The sequence below is a fragment of the Melospiza georgiana genome, chromosome 9 (assembly GCF_028018845.1).
Source record: "Melospiza georgiana isolate bMelGeo1 chromosome 9, bMelGeo1.pri, whole genome shotgun sequence".
NCBI classification, from domain to species: domain Eukaryota; kingdom Metazoa; phylum Chordata; class Aves; order Passeriformes; family Passerellidae; genus Melospiza; species Melospiza georgiana.
The window spans coordinates 11,107,003-11,125,193 of record NC_080438.1 but is presented as its reverse complement, the minus strand read 5'-3'; the positions used below and the strand labels follow the sequence as shown (position 1 = coordinate 11,125,193).

The 18,191-nt window shown below is 37.7% G+C and overlaps 1 protein-coding gene across 2 annotated transcripts in view; it reads left to right on the top strand.

Annotated features, from left to right (window-relative positions):
* The first annotated feature begins 23 nt into the window (after positions 1 to 23).
* The window catches only part of STXBP3 (syntaxin binding protein 3), a 22,058-nt gene continuing 3,890 nt past the window's right edge, over positions 24 to 18,191 (top strand). The window contains exons 1-17 of one of the 2 annotated variants that reach the window (XM_058030523.1): positions 24 to 97; positions 2,878 to 2,927; positions 3,672 to 3,753; positions 5,197 to 5,273; positions 5,906 to 5,984; positions 7,364 to 7,464; positions 9,239 to 9,393; positions 10,285 to 10,375; positions 11,312 to 11,436; positions 12,834 to 12,938; positions 13,438 to 13,495; positions 13,707 to 13,772; positions 14,159 to 14,239; positions 14,861 to 14,999; positions 15,567 to 15,673; positions 16,126 to 16,224; positions 17,107 to 17,192. In XM_058030523.1, the coding sequence (XP_057886506.1) occupies positions 55 to 97; positions 2,878 to 2,927; positions 3,672 to 3,753; positions 5,197 to 5,273; positions 5,906 to 5,984; positions 7,364 to 7,464; positions 9,239 to 9,393; positions 10,285 to 10,375; positions 11,312 to 11,436; positions 12,834 to 12,938; positions 13,438 to 13,495; positions 13,707 to 13,772; positions 14,159 to 14,239; positions 14,861 to 14,999; positions 15,567 to 15,673; positions 16,126 to 16,224; positions 17,107 to 17,192 (1,544 nt within the window). In that variant the 5' untranslated portion in view covers positions 24 to 54. The remainder of the gene's footprint in view (positions 98 to 2,877; positions 2,928 to 3,671; positions 3,754 to 5,196; positions 5,274 to 5,905; positions 5,985 to 7,363; positions 7,465 to 9,238; positions 9,394 to 10,284; positions 10,376 to 11,311; positions 11,437 to 12,833; positions 12,939 to 13,437; positions 13,496 to 13,706; positions 13,773 to 14,158; positions 14,240 to 14,860; positions 15,000 to 15,566; positions 15,674 to 16,125; positions 16,225 to 17,106; positions 17,193 to 18,191) is intronic. The other variant, XM_058030522.1, reaches the window with a different exon arrangement.

Here is an 18,191-nt window from a genome sequence, read left to right as displayed (position 1 = left end):
CCGCCCTTGAAGAGGGAGGGGAAGGCAGCGCTGCCAGGCGGGGCTGGCAGCAAGATGGCGCCGGCGGTGCGGGGGCTGAAGGGCTTCGTGTGGCAGAGTGAGTGACTGTGGGGCTCCTTCCCCGGCCCCGCGGCCAGAGCGCTCTGGGGCCGTTCGGTGGGCGCGGGCTGGCCGGGAACCTCCGCCTCTGAGGCGCCGGCTCCGCGTAGCTCCGTGTGTGGGGTCGGGGGTGCCCGCCGAGGTGAGGTCCGGGGCCGCTCCCGACGCGGCCGGAGCCGCGCTGCGTGTCGGAGCTGAGGCGGCCGAGCGGGGTTGGGGTCGGGCCCGGGCCCGGTGGCTCTGTGGGCAGCTGCTGTCCGGCGGGGGCTGTGGGTGCCGCCTGTTCCAGGCGTGACTCGGCGCGCTGCTGGGAGGCGGCTGCCCCGGCTTGCGGCGCTGCCGCGGGTGTCCGCAGTGACAGCGCTGCAGAGAGACGCTTGTGCCGTTTCCGAGATAAGGGTGAGCTTTGCAGGCTACAGCCCGCCGGACGGGCTCTTGCAGCGCCTAAACCCAAGTCAGCTCTTCAAGCACTTCTCTGTAACCTCCGAACTGCTACTTTTGGAGAATGCTCCGACCCCAGAAGGGGCTCTGCTCTCTCTCTTTGTGTTTGGCTTTACTTTTTGGTAGAATAAGTTGAAGGTGTTCCCTGGTAGGCTTACAAGTGAACTGCAGATTTTTATCTCCGTGTTTTGGAGCCGGTTCTGCTGGTGTTTGTTACAGAAAATGAAGTTGTAAGTGCTCCTTTCATTGCCGGAGCAGAAAGGCTGATAGTATTGCAGGTAGTGAGAGACCTTTGGGGAAAAGGCACAGGCAGCCACCTCATCCCGACCCTAATTGTACTGAGCTTGTGACTCCGTGAGCTGCTCAGCCAGCCCGGCGGCTGCCGCTGAAGTGGGAAGGTCCTGCTGCCGCCTTGTTTTCGTTTTTCCTCCTCTGCTTCCACCTGAAGGCTGTTCGTTTGTGTCACTAGAAGTGAAAAGCAGACTGTCCCTCTGGAGTTCAGTCCTCGTTGCTGGCACCTGTACCCTGCTTGTATGAATTTGATACCTTTGTTTAAAACTTAACCCTTAGAAATCCCCACTTTTGCTGCTCTGTTTATCCTGCTGTCTTGTTCTTCGTGCCATGACTGTAAGGCCAATGTTTTGTCCTGAGATATTTTATAAAAGACTTGGACCTTAAAAGGGAGTAATTTGATCAAACCATAAGCGTGTCATTAAGTGTGTCATAAAGACGTTTGAAAATTGTGTTGCCAGTGTGAGGAACAAAGATTAGAGTGACAGTAAAGCAGTGTGAATAATAAAACTTTTATGTTACAAGCTTAGTTAAGAGGAACTTCTGAAATGAGTGCTTTGTTAGTCATCTAGTTTCTGTTGCCTTTCCAAAACTACAACAACAATGAAAATTGATGAACTAAGTTTTAGACATTGTCTGGCACTTTTTAAATGGGTAATTGAAGGCTGTAAACTGCTGCTTCCTAATGTTTTAGCAAAACATTAGGGGGTTTTTATTAAGGCTGATTTGTCTAAAATAGTGATGCTGATGCTTTATGTAGCAGCTTGTATCCATGTGTATCTTGTTCCTGCTCTGTAAATAGGCATAGAAATTACACATGTGGTGTGTGGAATTCAAGCAGAAGTGTGTGGAAAAGTTAATTCAGACAAGTTTGTCCTCAGTGAAGTTCACAGTTGTGAGGACAGAGAAAGCTACCTGTATTTAGGGGACAGTAGTTCCCATGGATAAAATTGTGAAATACAGAGACCTGTTGCATATAGTTAATCTCTAAATCAAGTCCTTTCTTTAAGGAATTCTGTCTTTTAATTTCCTTTTTCTCAACTTTAAATTGTTTTGTAGACTTGTATAAGGAGTTCTAGCCAAGCCATAGATAGCTATAATAATTTTTTTAAGTGATTCAGCATTTTAGCAATTCTGTTTTTTACAGCACTTGCTTAGCAGTCCTTTCTTCAGGAAGTGTGTTGTAAACGGGTCATTAATTTTGCCAAGGTGTGGTTTGCTGCTTTTTTTTTTCCACACAGGAATTTGGCAGCCTGCTGTTCTGTCAGTGTTGTGTATAGTTCTTTCCTAGATTGTGAAGTAAAGGTAGAAGAAAAAAAGCCTTTGTCAACTAATTAAATGTATTCAGAGAAGACAAAATCTGAAAAGGTAGTTAGGGTATATGGTTGGTATAAAATCTGTGAGAAGAAAATGAAGCCTGGACAAAAATGGAGCACTAACCTGGGTTTGGTTTTTGTGTCCAGAATGCTTGCAGGAGAAAAATGATTTTGAGAGCCTGTAAACCAATGTAGGTCAATTCTTTGGGTGAAGCAGCTGCAGGTTGAGGGCAAAATCAATAACAGTTGGAATGGTGCAGGGGCACTTTCATTTTATTATGAGAGAAAACTGACTTCTATTTTTTTAACAGCAGAAATGAGATTCAAAACAACTGAATTATCCATTTATATGTTCTGGTGTCTTTTATAGGCAAATATTGTAGAAAAATGTAATGTTTGAGATTTTGGACAAGGCTGTTGGGCACGCAGTTTATTAAAAGAAGTTCTATGTAGTGCTAAAGACTAATTAACTGACAAGTGTTGTCAGAAAATATGAACGTTATTAAATTTTCATATGGTTACAAATTTGTTATTACACCTGTGTACAGTCCTAGAAACAGGCAGGGACAGTTTGTGGTGAAGAATTCTGTGCAAGTATTTATCAGTATGGATTTTTTTGTAAATTTTTCTATTTAGGGCTCTGAACATATGAGTCTAAATGAGTGAATTATTATTTTCTTTCTTAGTAACAATTTGATTCCTCTAACTGCTAAACTGTTTCTTCTTACAGAGCTGAAATCAGCAGTATTTGATGACTTCACCAAAGAGGAAGAATGGAAGGTACAATTTTGTTAAAATTTTTATAAGAATTCTGTCATCACTTGAACAAGAAATCTGTATCACTGAGTAGAGAACAAATACATAAAATGAATGTCTGGTGTTTTCACTCAAGATTGTTTTCTGCCCAAGTAATAGACTTTACTTTTGGGAACTCAGATTGCTGTATAATATAAATTGAAAAATCTAGAGGCTACTACAGGAAGAACAAATGGCTAGTAGTCTCTTTTTTTTTTTTTTATTAGGTGTGATGAAAAATTAGAAACAGTTTGTGTTAATCTTCATTTTCCTTTTGAAATACTTGTACTTTATTAATTTCAAAAATTAAACTGTACTGCAGTGCATGTGTAGCAGGATTCAGCAGTATGATACCTGTAGAACTGCTTAAGCTATCAAACAGTTTTAAAATAAATACAGGTATATTTGAGTAGGCCATGGGGTAAATCAGCAGGAATTCAAAAGACTTGTGTCCAAGGAAACTTTCAAAGTACTTTCTAGTATGAGTAGGGGGAGCAAAGCTCAAATTTAAGATTGAGCTTGTCTTTGGAAATCTTGTCCATTAGGAGCTGCCTTATGAAATTAATTTCCCCCTGCAATGTTGGTGTATGCAGGTAATGAAAAAATAGAATGATAAAATAGTTTTAGCTTCAAACTCTTATGGCAAGTTATGGAGGAAATGACATGGATTTAATATAGCCGATTAATGTATCTGAATACTTGTGTGTGTTTTTCTTAAAATATGTTTAGGTAATGCTCTTAGATGATTACACTACTAAATTACTGTCACTGTGCTGCAAAATGACTGATCTGCTGGCAGAGGGTGTCACAGGTAAGCATAACTCTTATTGATACACCAATGGCAATATCCTGGTAAGAAAAAGGGCAAGACTGAAATTGATAGTACCCTTGGAGAAATGGTCTTTATTTGGTTGATGAAGGCAAGTAGTTATGGGATATAAAAATAGTGGACCTTTAGGCTCCTGCAGTAATTAGTCAATTGTGTGTTTTGTTTTGTTTGTTTGTTTGTTTTAAGGAAAAAAACAAATATTTCTCTGCCTGAGAGCTCAGGCAGAGCCCTTTAATTTTTTTCCCTAAAGATTGCTCTAAGGGTTTGTGGGGTTTTTTTGGTTTTTTTGTTTGCTTGTTTGTTTTTGTTTTGTTTGTTTGGGGGTTTTTGGTGTTTTTTGTATTTTTACTTTTTTTTTTTTTGTTTGTTCGTTCTTGTGGTGGTTTTTGATTTGGGGTTTTTGGTGGGTTTTTTTGTGAGGTAGGAATGGATGTTTGTTTGCTGGCGCCTATTTTTGAAATGGAAATAAATTCCCCAGATGTAAATGAACTAGTTTTAATTAACTTTAGGACTAGCTTCTTAGAAATGCTTGTGTAAGAAGACATTGTTTAGACCTCATTATTTATTCCACAATACTCTTCTTATTCCAGCTATTCAGTACAATGTGATTATTCTGAAAATGTAATTGTAGCTGTATCAGTTTTGCTTTTTGGTGTGTGTTTTAACTCTTAAGTGCTACTTATCCTTTGTGAGAAACTTTTGGTGAACATGTATCCTTTTCATCAAGAAGAAACCTTTTATTTTTAGTGAGCACACTGTTGAAAGGAACCTGTCTTTCCACATGCAGATGTCTGACATTACTTATCTTCCTTGTTCCTCCCCCACAAAATTTCTGAGCCACAAGAATATCTCTGCATTCTCAAGCTAGTGTGTTGTAAAACTATACAGTAATGACTTTATTAAACAGAGAAAAACAAGAGATGAGTGAAGCTGATTTGCTGAAAAATGTCTTAATTTGTGCCTGCAATTATGTTGAAACAGAGTAATTGCCCAGGACACAGGCAAACAAAGGACAGGGGAGGCTGCAGTCCAAGATGATGCCCTGCAGTTTCTCTGTCCCTCTCCTTCACTGTGCTGGGCAAAGAGCTCTCTTGCCAAGAGTTCCTGCTGGGCCCCATAGCTGGAGCATGTTTCATTGCCATTCTGTTGTACAAGTGTAGAGTACCTAGGAAGGATTTAATCCTACAACTTCAGTTGTCACTAGCCTGAGAGTTGACAAAGCCTTGTGGTAACCTTCTGTATATAAAATAACAAAGAAATAAATCAAGACTCTTGGCAGAAGGTACGTCCTTACCTCTAATATTGTGGACAACTTGATTGCAGTTAATATAGAGTTGATAAAAATGAAGTAAAATATGTGCAATGTTTTCCTTGAAGATGCATAATGTTCCTAATTATAAACATGTAATATTTCTTACTTTATAGTGGTGGAGAATGTATATAAAACCCGTGAGCCTGTCCCACACATGAAGGCAATATATTTAATAACTCCCACCAAAAAGGTTAGTATTTTAAAGTGTTGCAAAATGAAAAAACCTTTTTTTTTTTTAATGTTTATTTACTCTGTACAGCTATGCAGTACCTTGCCTCTGCATTTTCTGTGATAGTCCTCTGTGTGATGCCTCATTTCCCAAGATGAAAAGACAAAGTAGTGCCACCATGGAATATGTTGCAAACGTGCCCCTTGTGGTCAGTGTAGGCACTGTATCATTGCTTAGCAATTGTAACCCCACTGAAAGACATGTTGTATCACATAATGATGCAAGACATTGAAAAGTAGAATTCAAAGTAATGGCTCTAATAAGAGATTACTGTTACTTCCTAAAAATTCTTGAGACAATAAATCTCAGCACTTTTACAGCTGGAAAATGATGCAAATGCTGTGATGTGTGTGCTTCCTGAAATGAGCCTGGTGCATGACTGACCATCTGTAATTGCTTGTTATTCTTCATCTGGAATTAAAAATCTTAAACTTCAGTATTTTCTTATATGTTGAAATGTAGTATTCCTAAGTGGGACTTGGTAATAGAGCAGGAGGAGAGGAGGGAGAAGCTTTGTCTGGTATGTGTAGAAAGGCAAAACACTGGCATGATGTTTTTTGATTTTATTTCCTTATTTTCCTTGCCCCCATAAGTCTGTAGATGGACTGATTGATGACTTCATCAATAAATCATCCAGCAGATACAAAGCAGCATACGTGTATTTCACTGACTGTAAGTAAGCTTTTGGGCTGTGGTTTGGTAACTTTATATGGGTAACTAAGTAAGCTGCTCCCTTCTCTTGTCTGTGGCTGAGTAAATGAAAAATTTGGACCCTGTTTCTTGCTAGAAGGTTTGAGACTCAAGTCATTAAGCATATATCTGGGTTGCCAGGCTATAGTTGCTATGCTATGTGGCAATAGTAATTTTTCATAATTACCAAACAGTCTTGATTGTTCTGCGCCTCTGCTTTTAATTTAGGTAATGTAGTTTTATTTTTAAGTATTCCAGTCTTCTCCTGTGTTGGAGTGTGGAGGAAGACAATTCAAGTCACACTATGTATCTCTACATAAACAAGAGTACCAAAAACATAACTGCATGAGAATTTTGTGCAAGAGCTGGGTCGGTAATTGGTTGCTTCAAGTAGTTCCTTCAGAGCTGTGAGCCAGCTTTTCCCCTTCCCTGAAAGAAGGGCCCTGCTTAGCCCTTGCATGCATGACATTAATTGTGCAGCAGAGACAATTACTGGGAGCAGGGTTCATGTGGTTGCACATGGCCCTGCAGTCAGTCAGCGTGACTAAAATGGCTCTAAAGAGGGGAAAACAAAAAAACCCAAACGTGCTGCTGAAGGCAGAGACTGAGACATGCCTCTTTGTGGACTGTATCTGCTACTGGATGTTCTCAAAGCAGTTTTAAATCACTATCCAAACTCTTGGTTTCTTCTTTAATTTCATGCTGAAGCAACAGTTATTGTTGTGGAAAAGTACTGCTGTCTTGCTGTATGGTCCTTGGTTGCAAGTGGGCAAGCTTTCAGTTTGAATATTTGCCAAAACTTTTCCTGTTGAGAGGAATAGCTCCTGAGTTAGAGAAATAACTCTGTCACTTCCAAGTTTGTGTAGTATTCATGTCGTCTAAGTATTCCTTAAATTCAATTTCTAGACTGGGATCCTGTGTAGCCTGGAAGTGTGGTGGAACACCTTAGAGATCTAATTAAATTCCATATCTCTGTTTTGCTCTCAGATATATACACATGATTTCTTTTTGTAGCTTGGGAAATGTTTTTTTCTCTCCAACATGAGAAGAAATAGCAGAACCCTTTACTTTGATAAAATCAACATCCTAGCAGACTGCTAATGAGTGTTCAACAATGTTTTGCTTGCAAAAAGCCAGTATAAATTGAGCAGTGGTGCTTCTCAAAAAAGATTTCATTAACAGAATATTGATTATATAATCTATTTCACTTTAGGAAGAGTAGGCTTTTTGTTTTTTTTTTTTTTTATTTTATGCTTAATTGGGTCTTAATATAGAATTGTCTGCTCTGAATACTGTATAAGTGAGCTGACAGCTGGAATAGTACAAATTATTTGTATTTAGAGTCTCTTTTTTCCCCCTAGTTTGTCCTGACAGCCTCTTCAATAAAATTAAGGCTTCATGTGCAAAATCAATAAAGAAATGCAAGGAGATCAACATTTCATTCTTCCCTTATGAATCTCAGGTAAGTTTAATTCTTAACCTTAACAGTAGTCTGGAGGATTATTCTCAAGTGGTGCTGACCTTTTAGAAAACAATGAAATAGAGTGTAGCTTTTGATTGACAAACTCTGTGCGATATTTCCATTTGGGCACATTTCCAGTGCTTGCTTATGCTTTTCAGATGAAAACAAATGCTCTTGTACTCCAAGTTTTACTCTTTGCAAGACTTGGTGTCAGTTGCAATGGGGAGGTTAAAGAAGGAATCTGTTCCCTAAGAGCAAGCAAGTATTCTGGCTGGTTTTTGGTAAGAGTTTGTTACTGCTGATGCTGAAGTTTTTCTTTGATAGGTTGGTGCATAGGAGTAAAGTAGGACTTGGTGAAAGTCAGGAAAGGAGAACAAATGGACTAAGAGAACTGAAGGGGAGTGGAACAAAAACTATTTCCACTTGACAGTCTTTTCAGTGAGAGGAGAGTATGGAAATTCTGTATTCTCAATTAAATGTCCATACTACCAGTGGTGTTTTCCATGTGCAGCCACACAGTGGGTGTTGTGTTGAAAAGTAATTTGCTGCTCGTGCCCTTCATGAGACACAGAGGGCACACTGATGCTCACTAAGACAGTGAAGCCTCCAAGCTCCGCCCAGTTCTGGGAGCTGGAGAACTAACCAGAACTAACCACAAATGCTTCCCATGTCAAATGTTACCAACCTGTCAAAGGGACAACTCTTATGTGTACCAAGTGGCAGGTGGATATAGGAGGGATTGCTGCTACCCCTGTCTCACTGTGGGGCAGTGTTCTGGTTTGAAGACACATTCCTTTTCGTTATAAAGGGTTCTTTATTATTTTGGTTGAGAATCCATCAGGGGATAATGAGCATGGTGCCCTGTTTGATTGCTTTCCAGTGAGGTTGATGTTGACAAGTTTTGTTTCAAGCTGGTTTTGGGAGCCCTGCCAAAGCTGCTTTTCAGTATCAAATAAAGCCTATGAAAATGTTGTGGTTCTCTGGAGGACTCACTGTGAAAGCAGAAATTAAGACTACTTTTCTGTAGTTGAAAATAAGCAGCACTAAGGCTGGGCAGCACTCTTCTTGTTTTTACTGGAGTTTTGTATTCTCAGTATCTGGGGTTGTGAGAACCTTTTCAGTCCTTATCAGAGGAACAATGTTAACTGGTGTGCCTGCTTCCTGGGATGCTAGGAGTAAATGATCAGGCTGAGCTCTGGGCAAAGTCCAGGTGATTATCTACTCGAGTGAAGCAAACACCTTTATCTAGATGGCTCTGTAGTTACAGAGTCCATCTGAAGCTGGAGGAAATCCATTTACTGACAATGGGATTGTACCCATGTTTGCATTCCATTTACAAAACTGTTGAAAAAGCCTTTCATCTCTGTAGTACTAAGCTGCTTTAATCGAGATTTAATGCATTTAAAGAATTTCAGCTATTCAAGGTAAATTCTTCATATTAAAAGCAGATACAATATGTGAATTTTTATTTTAAACCAATTTAACCTTGATGCTTTCTACGATCATTCTGATAGTGCATTGTATGGCTCTGTACAAGGCACTGACAGGTGTTTAGTTCCTTCCTTCCATAATTTGAAAAATAGAGTAATTTACGTGGGAGAGTAATAGGGAAGAAGTCTGAGAACAAGAAGATGAGCTCAGCAGGGATAGAGGAATGAAGTGTGGGTTTGTTTGGGTTTTTTCTTAAGTATCCTATATATGACTTTTTCTTGCAGTTTTAAATTATTAGCAATCTGCAAGTTAGGCTCTTTTATTTTGCTTGTGCTTTATGCAGGTGTTTACTCTCAACATCCCAGATGCCTTCTACCGCTGCTACAGTCCCACTCTGGAAAAGACCAAGGAGAAAGATGCTGTACTGCAAGTCATGGCTGAACAAATTGTTACATTGTGTGCCACACTAGATGAGAATCCAGGAGTGCGATATAAAAGGTGGGACAAAATTGTGTTTTATAGTAATTGTGTTCACTTCCAGGACCCACCACATTATTTCGTCATAGCTCGAGGCTGCAGCATGGTTTTGTTTTTTTTTTTTCCCCCTTGTGGTTGTGGATGATTTGTTTTTAATCCACAAGTCTGAAATATGCAATGATAGGAATTTGTGAAGTGTAGGTAGAGCAGTGTTTTTCTGTGTAATGCATGTAACAGCTCTTGCTATACCCTGTCTTGTTCTGAATGCTTTGTTTCTGTCTGGTCAGGGGGGTGACACTGATATGCTGCATTCTTGTATGCCACATGCATAATCCTGTAACAGAGCTGCTGCTGTTCAGCCAATTGCAGCTCTGCTTGGCACCAAGGAATTCAGAAATTACTGTGGTACATGAGATCAGGATTTCTTGTAGTACAGGTATTGAGAAGAATGCCTCTTTTGAACTTTGAGAGGGATTTACTGTCTTTGAAGTCACAGTGGGCTTCTGAAATTGTATTCAAGGACTGCATTCTGTGGTGTAATGTGAAGTAGTGTCTTATTCTCTGCAAAGGTAACAAGCAGTTGCTTGACTGTTTTGTTTTTTCCCTCTTCTTTCTCTTTTTCTTGTTTTTCTTTCTTGTTTGCCACCTCTGAGTGAAACTTTATGTGCTGGACCATGTTCCAGCTAATGCCAGCGTTTTGGCTGAAGCTGTTTCTGCTGTGTAAAATACCTGGAGCATTCAAAGATAACATCATAATGTAAAACTGAAGACATATTGGAAATACTGAGAATGGAGTTTGGGAACTCATGAAAGCAGAGCATCAATCCTAGGGAGTTTTCTGTTTTAAAGGTAGCATTTTAGTGTTCTGATGAAGAAATGTAAGTTATTTTTGCATGCTTCCTTTTTTCCCAGTGGACCATCTGATAGAGCCAGCAAACTTGCACAGCTTGTTGAAAAAAGTCTTGAAAACTACTACAAAACAGATGAGAGAAGCCAAATAAAGGTAGACAGTGAACTAAAATGTATGATTTCTTTTTTAAACTTTTTTGTATGTCTGGTGAAAAGAAATCTTTGAAATATTCTTCAACAATTTAGTTCTACAAATATAGATATTATTTAATAATAAAGGCAGCTTGTTGCCGTTTAGTTATTCTTGTGTATGAAAGCCATGTAGAGGCAATACTATTGGGGTAAAGCTATATTTGTGTGATCAAACTGATTTTATTTGAAAAATTAGCCCTTTGATAATAGAGGGGGATGCTACAAACCTGAAGACCAGTGAATAAATGTTGTTTTAATATCACCTTCCATAACACCATGTGTAGAAGGAGCTTGCTCCAGAATTGAAATGTTTCCCCTGAAGGGACTTACTGTCTACAAAGATACAGCTGTTCACATAAATATTGGTTTTGATTTGTAACTACAAATCAGGCCTGATTAGGGTAGCTGCTTAAACACAAAACCATGGGGTAAACCATTCTGATTTTGACTTTGCACTTTGCTACAGAAATAAATGTTCCTGTTGCTACTGCCACTTCACTAAATCCCCAAATGAAACTTTCAGTTGAATGTTTGAAGGTGTTTTCCTGTATTGCAGCACTACCTGATCTGCAATACAAACAATGAAGTTATCTATTAAATCTCTGGGCAGCATTTTTGGGGTTTTGTTTGTTTTTCTTTTACCTTTTTTGTTCACTAGACTAATAAAATTCATATTTCTGAGTGTATTGCAGTGAGCTAAGAGTATTGCCTTAAACTTAGTATTTAAAACCATGGTATAGAATTGAAATATTCAAACAAACACTTGGACTGTAGTGCAGTGCTTTTCAGTTATTTTTCTAAAAATACCTGCAGTGCTGTGACTTAATGCAAATAGATTTAACATGCATTAACTTTCTCCTTTATGTCTTAACTTTGTGTTTGTTTGATGGCTTTCTAGGCTAAAACCCACTCCCAACTAATAATAATTGATCGTGGTTTTGACCCAGTATCAACTGTACTCCATGAGCTCACCTTCCAGGCAATGGCATATGATCTGCTACCCATTGAAAATGATACTTACAAGCAAGTACTTAAAAAAAACCCAACCTAAATAGTTTATTCTTGATTATAAAATCCCTGAAATTGTTTAGCTCAATTGCACCATGGCAATATTAGCTGCTTATATTGCATAATGGTTGCTTCACTTATTGTTAGTCTTTCCTCCTGCATTTGTAACTTCATCATTTTCTTAACTTCCTCCCTTAGCTGATGTTAGGTAGGATCTAGTTGTCATTGTTGTTAAGTTTTGAGTCCACCAAATTGCACTTTTTAAGAACTAAGAACCTTGTACTACTCTTGAAGTAAAGCCTTGGGAGTGCACATTGAGATTCTCTAGATTTTCTTTCATATTCTCCATTTTTTTTGGCATAACAAGACCAGCAATACAACTAACTGAATGATGAGAAAAAGCTAGGGTCTTTCTCAGGTATGCTCACTTTTATAGCTCCAATAATTTAATTTCTGTAGTTGTTGAAATGTTTTATTGTAAATACACATTTAAATCAGTCATGTTCAGTTTATAAGCACTGTTGGAGTGTAATGTTAATTTGCATAAGTTATGTGCTTTGCTGTCTGATTGTTCTGACAGCAATGGTTTTGGTAGGACTTTGCTTTCTGATGATCCACTTCAGCAAGAGACCTGCTGACCTCATTGTGTAGCCAAGCAAAGAGGAATGTGTATCTTTAGTCAGAAGGACTGAGTGAAGATTTTAATAGAAAGTGTAGACTCTGAGTCTGGGTTTGATTGCTGGGTATGAAAATGTAGCAGAATATTTTCTAGGTAGTCACCACCTGACTTTCATCATTAATCTTGGAATTTTTTTCATTCTTTTGCTTTCTGGCAATCTGCACTATGTGAGTTTCTATAAATGTGAAAATATTATGTGGCATGATTGTGGTCTTGTTTTAGGTTTATTGCTGCTTATAGTCATGTAATAGCTGCTCTGTGATGCTGTGCAACAGTTGCTTTTATATGTGAAGTAGTTTGTCCTGGTGAATGTAATTTCATTTTCCTTTAGTTATAAAGTCTTATAATACAGAAAGAAAGATGCACTTGGCAATTGCAGTGTGTATTATTTTGTGCCATTAACACTTGAAACCAAAACTGAAGAGAAATTGAGGTGCATGTAAATGTGTGTTTAAAACTCAAGTCACTGTTCGTTTAAAAGAATGTACAGAAGCTCTTGCCCCAAAGAATCATTCTAAAATTTATCTGCTGCTTCTGTGTTAAAATATGTAATCTGTAAAATCCTGTAAATTATATTTTCTCAGGCACTGGCTTGGCTTAGAAATTTAAATTTTTGTCAATTACTGCTGTTACCATTTATGTTGATTAAACTGTTACAAATAATACTGTAATAAGTGATGAGAACTGGGGGGAACCCAAACCCCAAATAATTGTCTGAATTTTCTCCTGGAAGATACAAAACAGAAGGCTCTGGTGGGAAGGAAAAGGAGGCGATTTTGGAGGAAGATGATGACCTGTGGGTGAAGATGCGGCACAAGCATATTGCAGATGTGATAGAGTATGTGCATAAATAACAAAGCCAGCTCTTGGTTTCTGTGACAGGGAGGGTGTCAGAGCTGTTCAGTGGGAATACAGGCAGTAATGAACATGGTTTGCAAGACAGACTGGATTCAGTTAAGTAATCAATGCCAGGAAGAAATTGTGCTTTAAAAATACAGTATGTACCCAGGTATGCAGTTATACTAATGCTACCTGCAGTCCTTGAGGTAAATGGAAATCAAGTAATTTCCTGGCAAGTGTTTCAAATATTTTAAATCTGAAGGGATTATTTTGCAGGTGCTGCCAAGCTGCTGCATCAAATGATATTATGAAGATATTGCAAACAGAATGTTTAATATTTCCTTTGTATAAAAGCACTCATATCTCTGAAGCCAGACCTGTATTTCAGCTTTTACTTTCATTCAAAAGTTCTTGTTGCACAGTTCTTTTAAGATTTTTAAGAAAAAATTTAAACACTCATGTGCTGCTGCCTTTCATTATTTTCCTCTTTTCTTCAGGGAAATACCAAAACTTTTGAAAGACGCTTCATCAAAAACAAAGGCAACAGAAGGAAAAGTAAGTTGTTTAAGTTTAGATATTGTTTTTCCTGGTAATTTAGTTATTTTCAGCTGATCACATCCATGTAACTTATGGATCTACTAGAGAAATTAAGACTTCTCAACTGGAATTTTCAAGGGTTGTGGGGGAAGCAGGCTGTAATGGGAAGGGAAATAAGTGCGTCATTTACTGGGGTAACAGATTTTCAACTTGTGGCATTTCTTTCCAGTTATCCATATCTGCTCTGTCCCAGTTAATGAAGAAAATGCCACTCTATCGTAAAGAGATTAGTAAGGTAAGGGGTCTTTTGTAATCACAACTTCACAGGAAATAATTCTGTGCACTTGACTTTGTTGAAATGTAGTTTTAGTCTGTCATTTTCCTGTAGTGTGCTATATAGCTCTTCTCCAAATTCATGTTTTCACCTTCTGTAAAATTTAGCAAAGAAAATTTGTTTCCATGTGTTTCATTTTACCATGTAAAAGAATGAAATAATTTATGTGCTTTGAGGATTGAAGATGTCATAACAGTTTAGTGTTTTACAAAGTATTATGGCAATATGATGGTACTGAAGGATTGACTCTTGTAACCAGTAAAAATGATGGATATGCTTGGAAAAAATTCAAGCTATGACAGCTTGTGATTTTCTTTTATTTTTTTTTTGTTCTTTCTGTCTTATAGCAAGTTGTTCATCTTAGCATAGCAGAAGATTGCATGAGCAAGTTCAAATCTAACATAGAAAGGCTCTGTAAAACTGAACAGGTATGTTTAAAAAAGCCACAAAGAGCAACTTTGCAAGTATTGCAAGCACCACTTTTTTGTTTGCAGGAATAGAAGCTTGCTTTAACTGACTAAGCTACTATGTCTCTTGCCTTTATTTTGTAATCAGTTTTTGAGGTGGTAGTATTAAAACTAAGTCTAATATACAAGGCTCTTAATCTCCCAATAAGGAAGTGTTCCAAAGAGTTTTGGAGGTTTTTTGGTCTTGAAATCTGGCTAATTTGTATAAGGATCAACTTTGTTTTCAGGGCTCGAAATTCCTATGTGGTTGCTTTAATATGTTGTGCAGAGGGAAGCCCTTTTTACATGTCTGGGAAAAGCACCTTTTAGGGTGATGCATTACATTGTGACTCTAATTTACATTTTTAAGAATGCTAGATATCATAGTTTGAAATGTTTAAGTGTTATGTAGTGTTATTTTAATGCTGTAACTATTGAAATCAATGTCAGACTTGTCATACTGAGTTTAATTGATGCAGCTTGATTGTTTCCTGAAACCTTTGGTTTCATAAAAATGCCTTTCAAAACATACAGAACAACATTGATTTAAATTACTTCAATGATTTTAACCATGGTGTGTGTTTTTATTTTTTATTAATTTAGGACTTGGCTCTTGGAACTGATGCAGAAGGTGAAAAAGTAAAAGACTCTATGAGGGTCCTACTTCCAGTTCTGCTCAACAAAAGTCATGACAGCTATGACAAAATCAGAGCTATTCTCCTGTATATCTTTAGCACAAATGGTATGACAAGTTGCCCCATTTTTTCCTCAGTGCTATGAACTTTAACTCAAGTTTTAAGATAGTACAGTGGTTGTAGTTAACCTAAGTCTCTGCATTGGAGAGCTGGGTTTGAAAGAAATCCTGTCTATCCTCTGTATTTTCTCTCACATTAGCAGCAAAGATACTACTAGCAAGGAGTTAAGAGATGTAATTCAAATGTAGATTCATAGAGTGTTTTAATACCATTCTTATCCTTGCATTATATTTTGTTCTCTTATTTTCACATGGTATTGAAGCTCTTAAAGGGGAGTTCCATATTTGTGGCAACCTGAAAATTAAGTCAGTGGGGAAAAATTTCTTGTAGAAAAGGAGCAAATTGGCAGAATGTTGGTCTGAGGAATCTGTAACAGTACTGAGTTTAGGTCTCAAGAATGGACCTTAACAAAGTTTTATCTGAAATATAGTATTATGTAAAACTTAGACTGGTCACACAGAACAAACAAAAGTTCTGCACTAAATAATAGCCTGTGAGACAAAACTGGTCTTACAGTCACTTGGTAATTGTTGTCTCTTTTCCATATATTAAAGGAACTACCCAGGAGAACTTGGACAAGCTGATCCAGAATGTACACATAGAAAGTGATAGTGATATGATAAGAAATTGGAAATACCTTGATGTTCCTGTTATCTCTTCAGTAAGAATGTATTTATTTATTTTGTGATTTCTTACTGTCCAAGGACCTACAGTTCTTTCAGCAACTCTTAGCAATATTATCCAGGTCTGGGTTTGGAAGCAGATAATTGCTAGGATTTCTTTTACCACTTAAACACATTACAAGAAAAAAAATTTGAAATTTATTCATGTTAGTTGTTTAAAGTAAGATACCCATAATGTTCCCTCTGCAATTATCAGGTGGTGGCTTCAGCTAGTTGATTTTGGAAACTGCCAACTTACTCAGTCCCTTCTCTCTGAAGTTAGTATTTCTAATGTATTCTGAATTCTAGAGATATTAATTATTGTTCTTTATATTTTTTATTATTTCTTTAAAATCTCATACTTATCCCCCCTTCTTCTGCTGCTGACTGCTAATAAGTTTCAAAAATCCAAACAGTAAATAATACAACCATATTTTGAAAATCTTTTCAGTTTGTTGCTCAGCAGAATAAATACATAAGAAGGGACCGTTCTAAAGAAGAAACCTTTCAGCTTTCTAGGTGGACACCTGTTATCAAAGATGTTATGGAGGTAAATTTCACCAACTAATTAATTCATGGGTGCGGTGCAGAAATTTACCTGAGTGAGCTGTTGTAGCCCATCTTTTGAGTTCCACAGTATTTTGAGTTAATTTTGTTAAATACATCTGGTGGGCAAATTGATCACTTCTAGTCTGTCTGCAATATAGAACATTAGACTGCTTGTTAGTAATACTCCTTATTAGAGGTCATTTTCAAGGTGAAGCAAATGAAAGTGAAAGCAAGAAGTCTTTTAGAACAGTTTGTCCTGGGATTGGCAGTGTTTGGTGTAATTTAGAGATATGTATCTTCTTGGTTTAACTCCAATGGGTCTTTAAACTGCAATTCCAATCTAAACTGTATTGTGGTAGAGCCTGGAAGGTGTTACATGCCAGAAGTGTAATTTCGTTGTTCTTAAACCTCTTCCTAAGCATCAGTCAGTGACTGATGTCACACAGGATAGTGAGTTCACTGGTGTTAGTCTGATCCAGTGTTGTCATTCATACATTCTTGATGGCTTTCTCATGTTCATTTATGTTTTTACAGGACTCTGACTTCTCTCATACATTGCCATATAGAAATTAAATACATTAAGGTTTTTACAGATGAAAAGCTGCTAGTGAAATCTGAAAAGTTAAATCAGTCTATGTTTGTAAAAAAAGCACGTATACTCACAATTCCCTGTCATACACAAAACACTTTTAATATATTTTAGCATTATGTGGTCTAGCATTTTGTTACATAGGAGTATTATTCATGAGATGCTACTTGCAATTATTTGTTGGGCTGGATGTGTTGGTATGAAATGCCAGTTAGATATCCTTTCTGAAAGCTGAAACTTGGTGGAGTTAAGGTCTGTATGCCTGTTTAAAGTGTGTCTTTATTTTCACTTCAGGATGCTATAGAAAACAAATTAGATTCAAAAGACTGGCCTTATTGTTCCCGCTGCCCTCCCACCTGGAATGGTTCAGGAGCAGTAAGGTAAATGGTTTCATTTCCTGAAGCACAGTTTACCCAGATCTCAGTATTCCTGTCGTTTACTTTCTAAAGCCTTACAGAAGTGTGCTTACTGAACAGTGGAATAACACATGTAAGGTAATGTTCATGTGCCAAGCCTGTATTTTTATTTAATCTAAAACATACTCAACTTGGTTGTTATTTTAATAATTCTTAGTAATGTATAGCTTTTTTTATTTGTAGTATCTCCCTTTTGCTTCAAGGTTAGAAATAACATTTCATATTTGCATAATGAGAAGTTTAAACCATTGAGTGTGAAGTAGTTTCAGCAATAAATGTTCAGTACTGTGACTTAGGTAAAAAGAATGTTTTACTTCTGGAAGTTGTCTCTGCTATGTTAGTGGTGGTGACATTGGGGTTAATTACCTCAGGAAATTAATTTAATCTTCTATAGTCTCTCTCATTAGGAAATATGGGCCTGTTAGGCATTTGACCCTTGTTGCCACGGAGTGGTTTAGGCAAGTCCAGGACAGCTGGAGATCTTGAAATGAATTCTCTGCTAATGAATGTGAAATGAGTATTTGCATATTTAATGATTATCACTGTGAGGTGATTTTTAGAATGTCTTTTTTTTTTTTTAGCTCACCTGTACTGTTCCTTCTTTCTCCTTTTAATTCACCTAGCTCTTGAACCTCATGACCAATACATGCCAATTTGAGGGCTTTATCACTTTTTATAGTGTTATTTAAAAGGAGAGACAAAGGAATCAAGACTCCCAAGAGTGTTTCTATCACAGGAATGCTAACTATGAGTGTTCCTCTCTCAGGAATGCTCACTGCACTAATAGGATGCTGGAATTCAGGGAGGGAAACATTAAATATATCCTAAATGTGAAAGACACACTTGAATTGGAATTGGTACCTTTCTAAATAAAAAAAAACCCAAAAAGTGGAGATACACAGCCTTAGGAAAATAGGTTTTTTTACATCCACTTCTAATTAAACTATTTGTGGTGTATCCTTC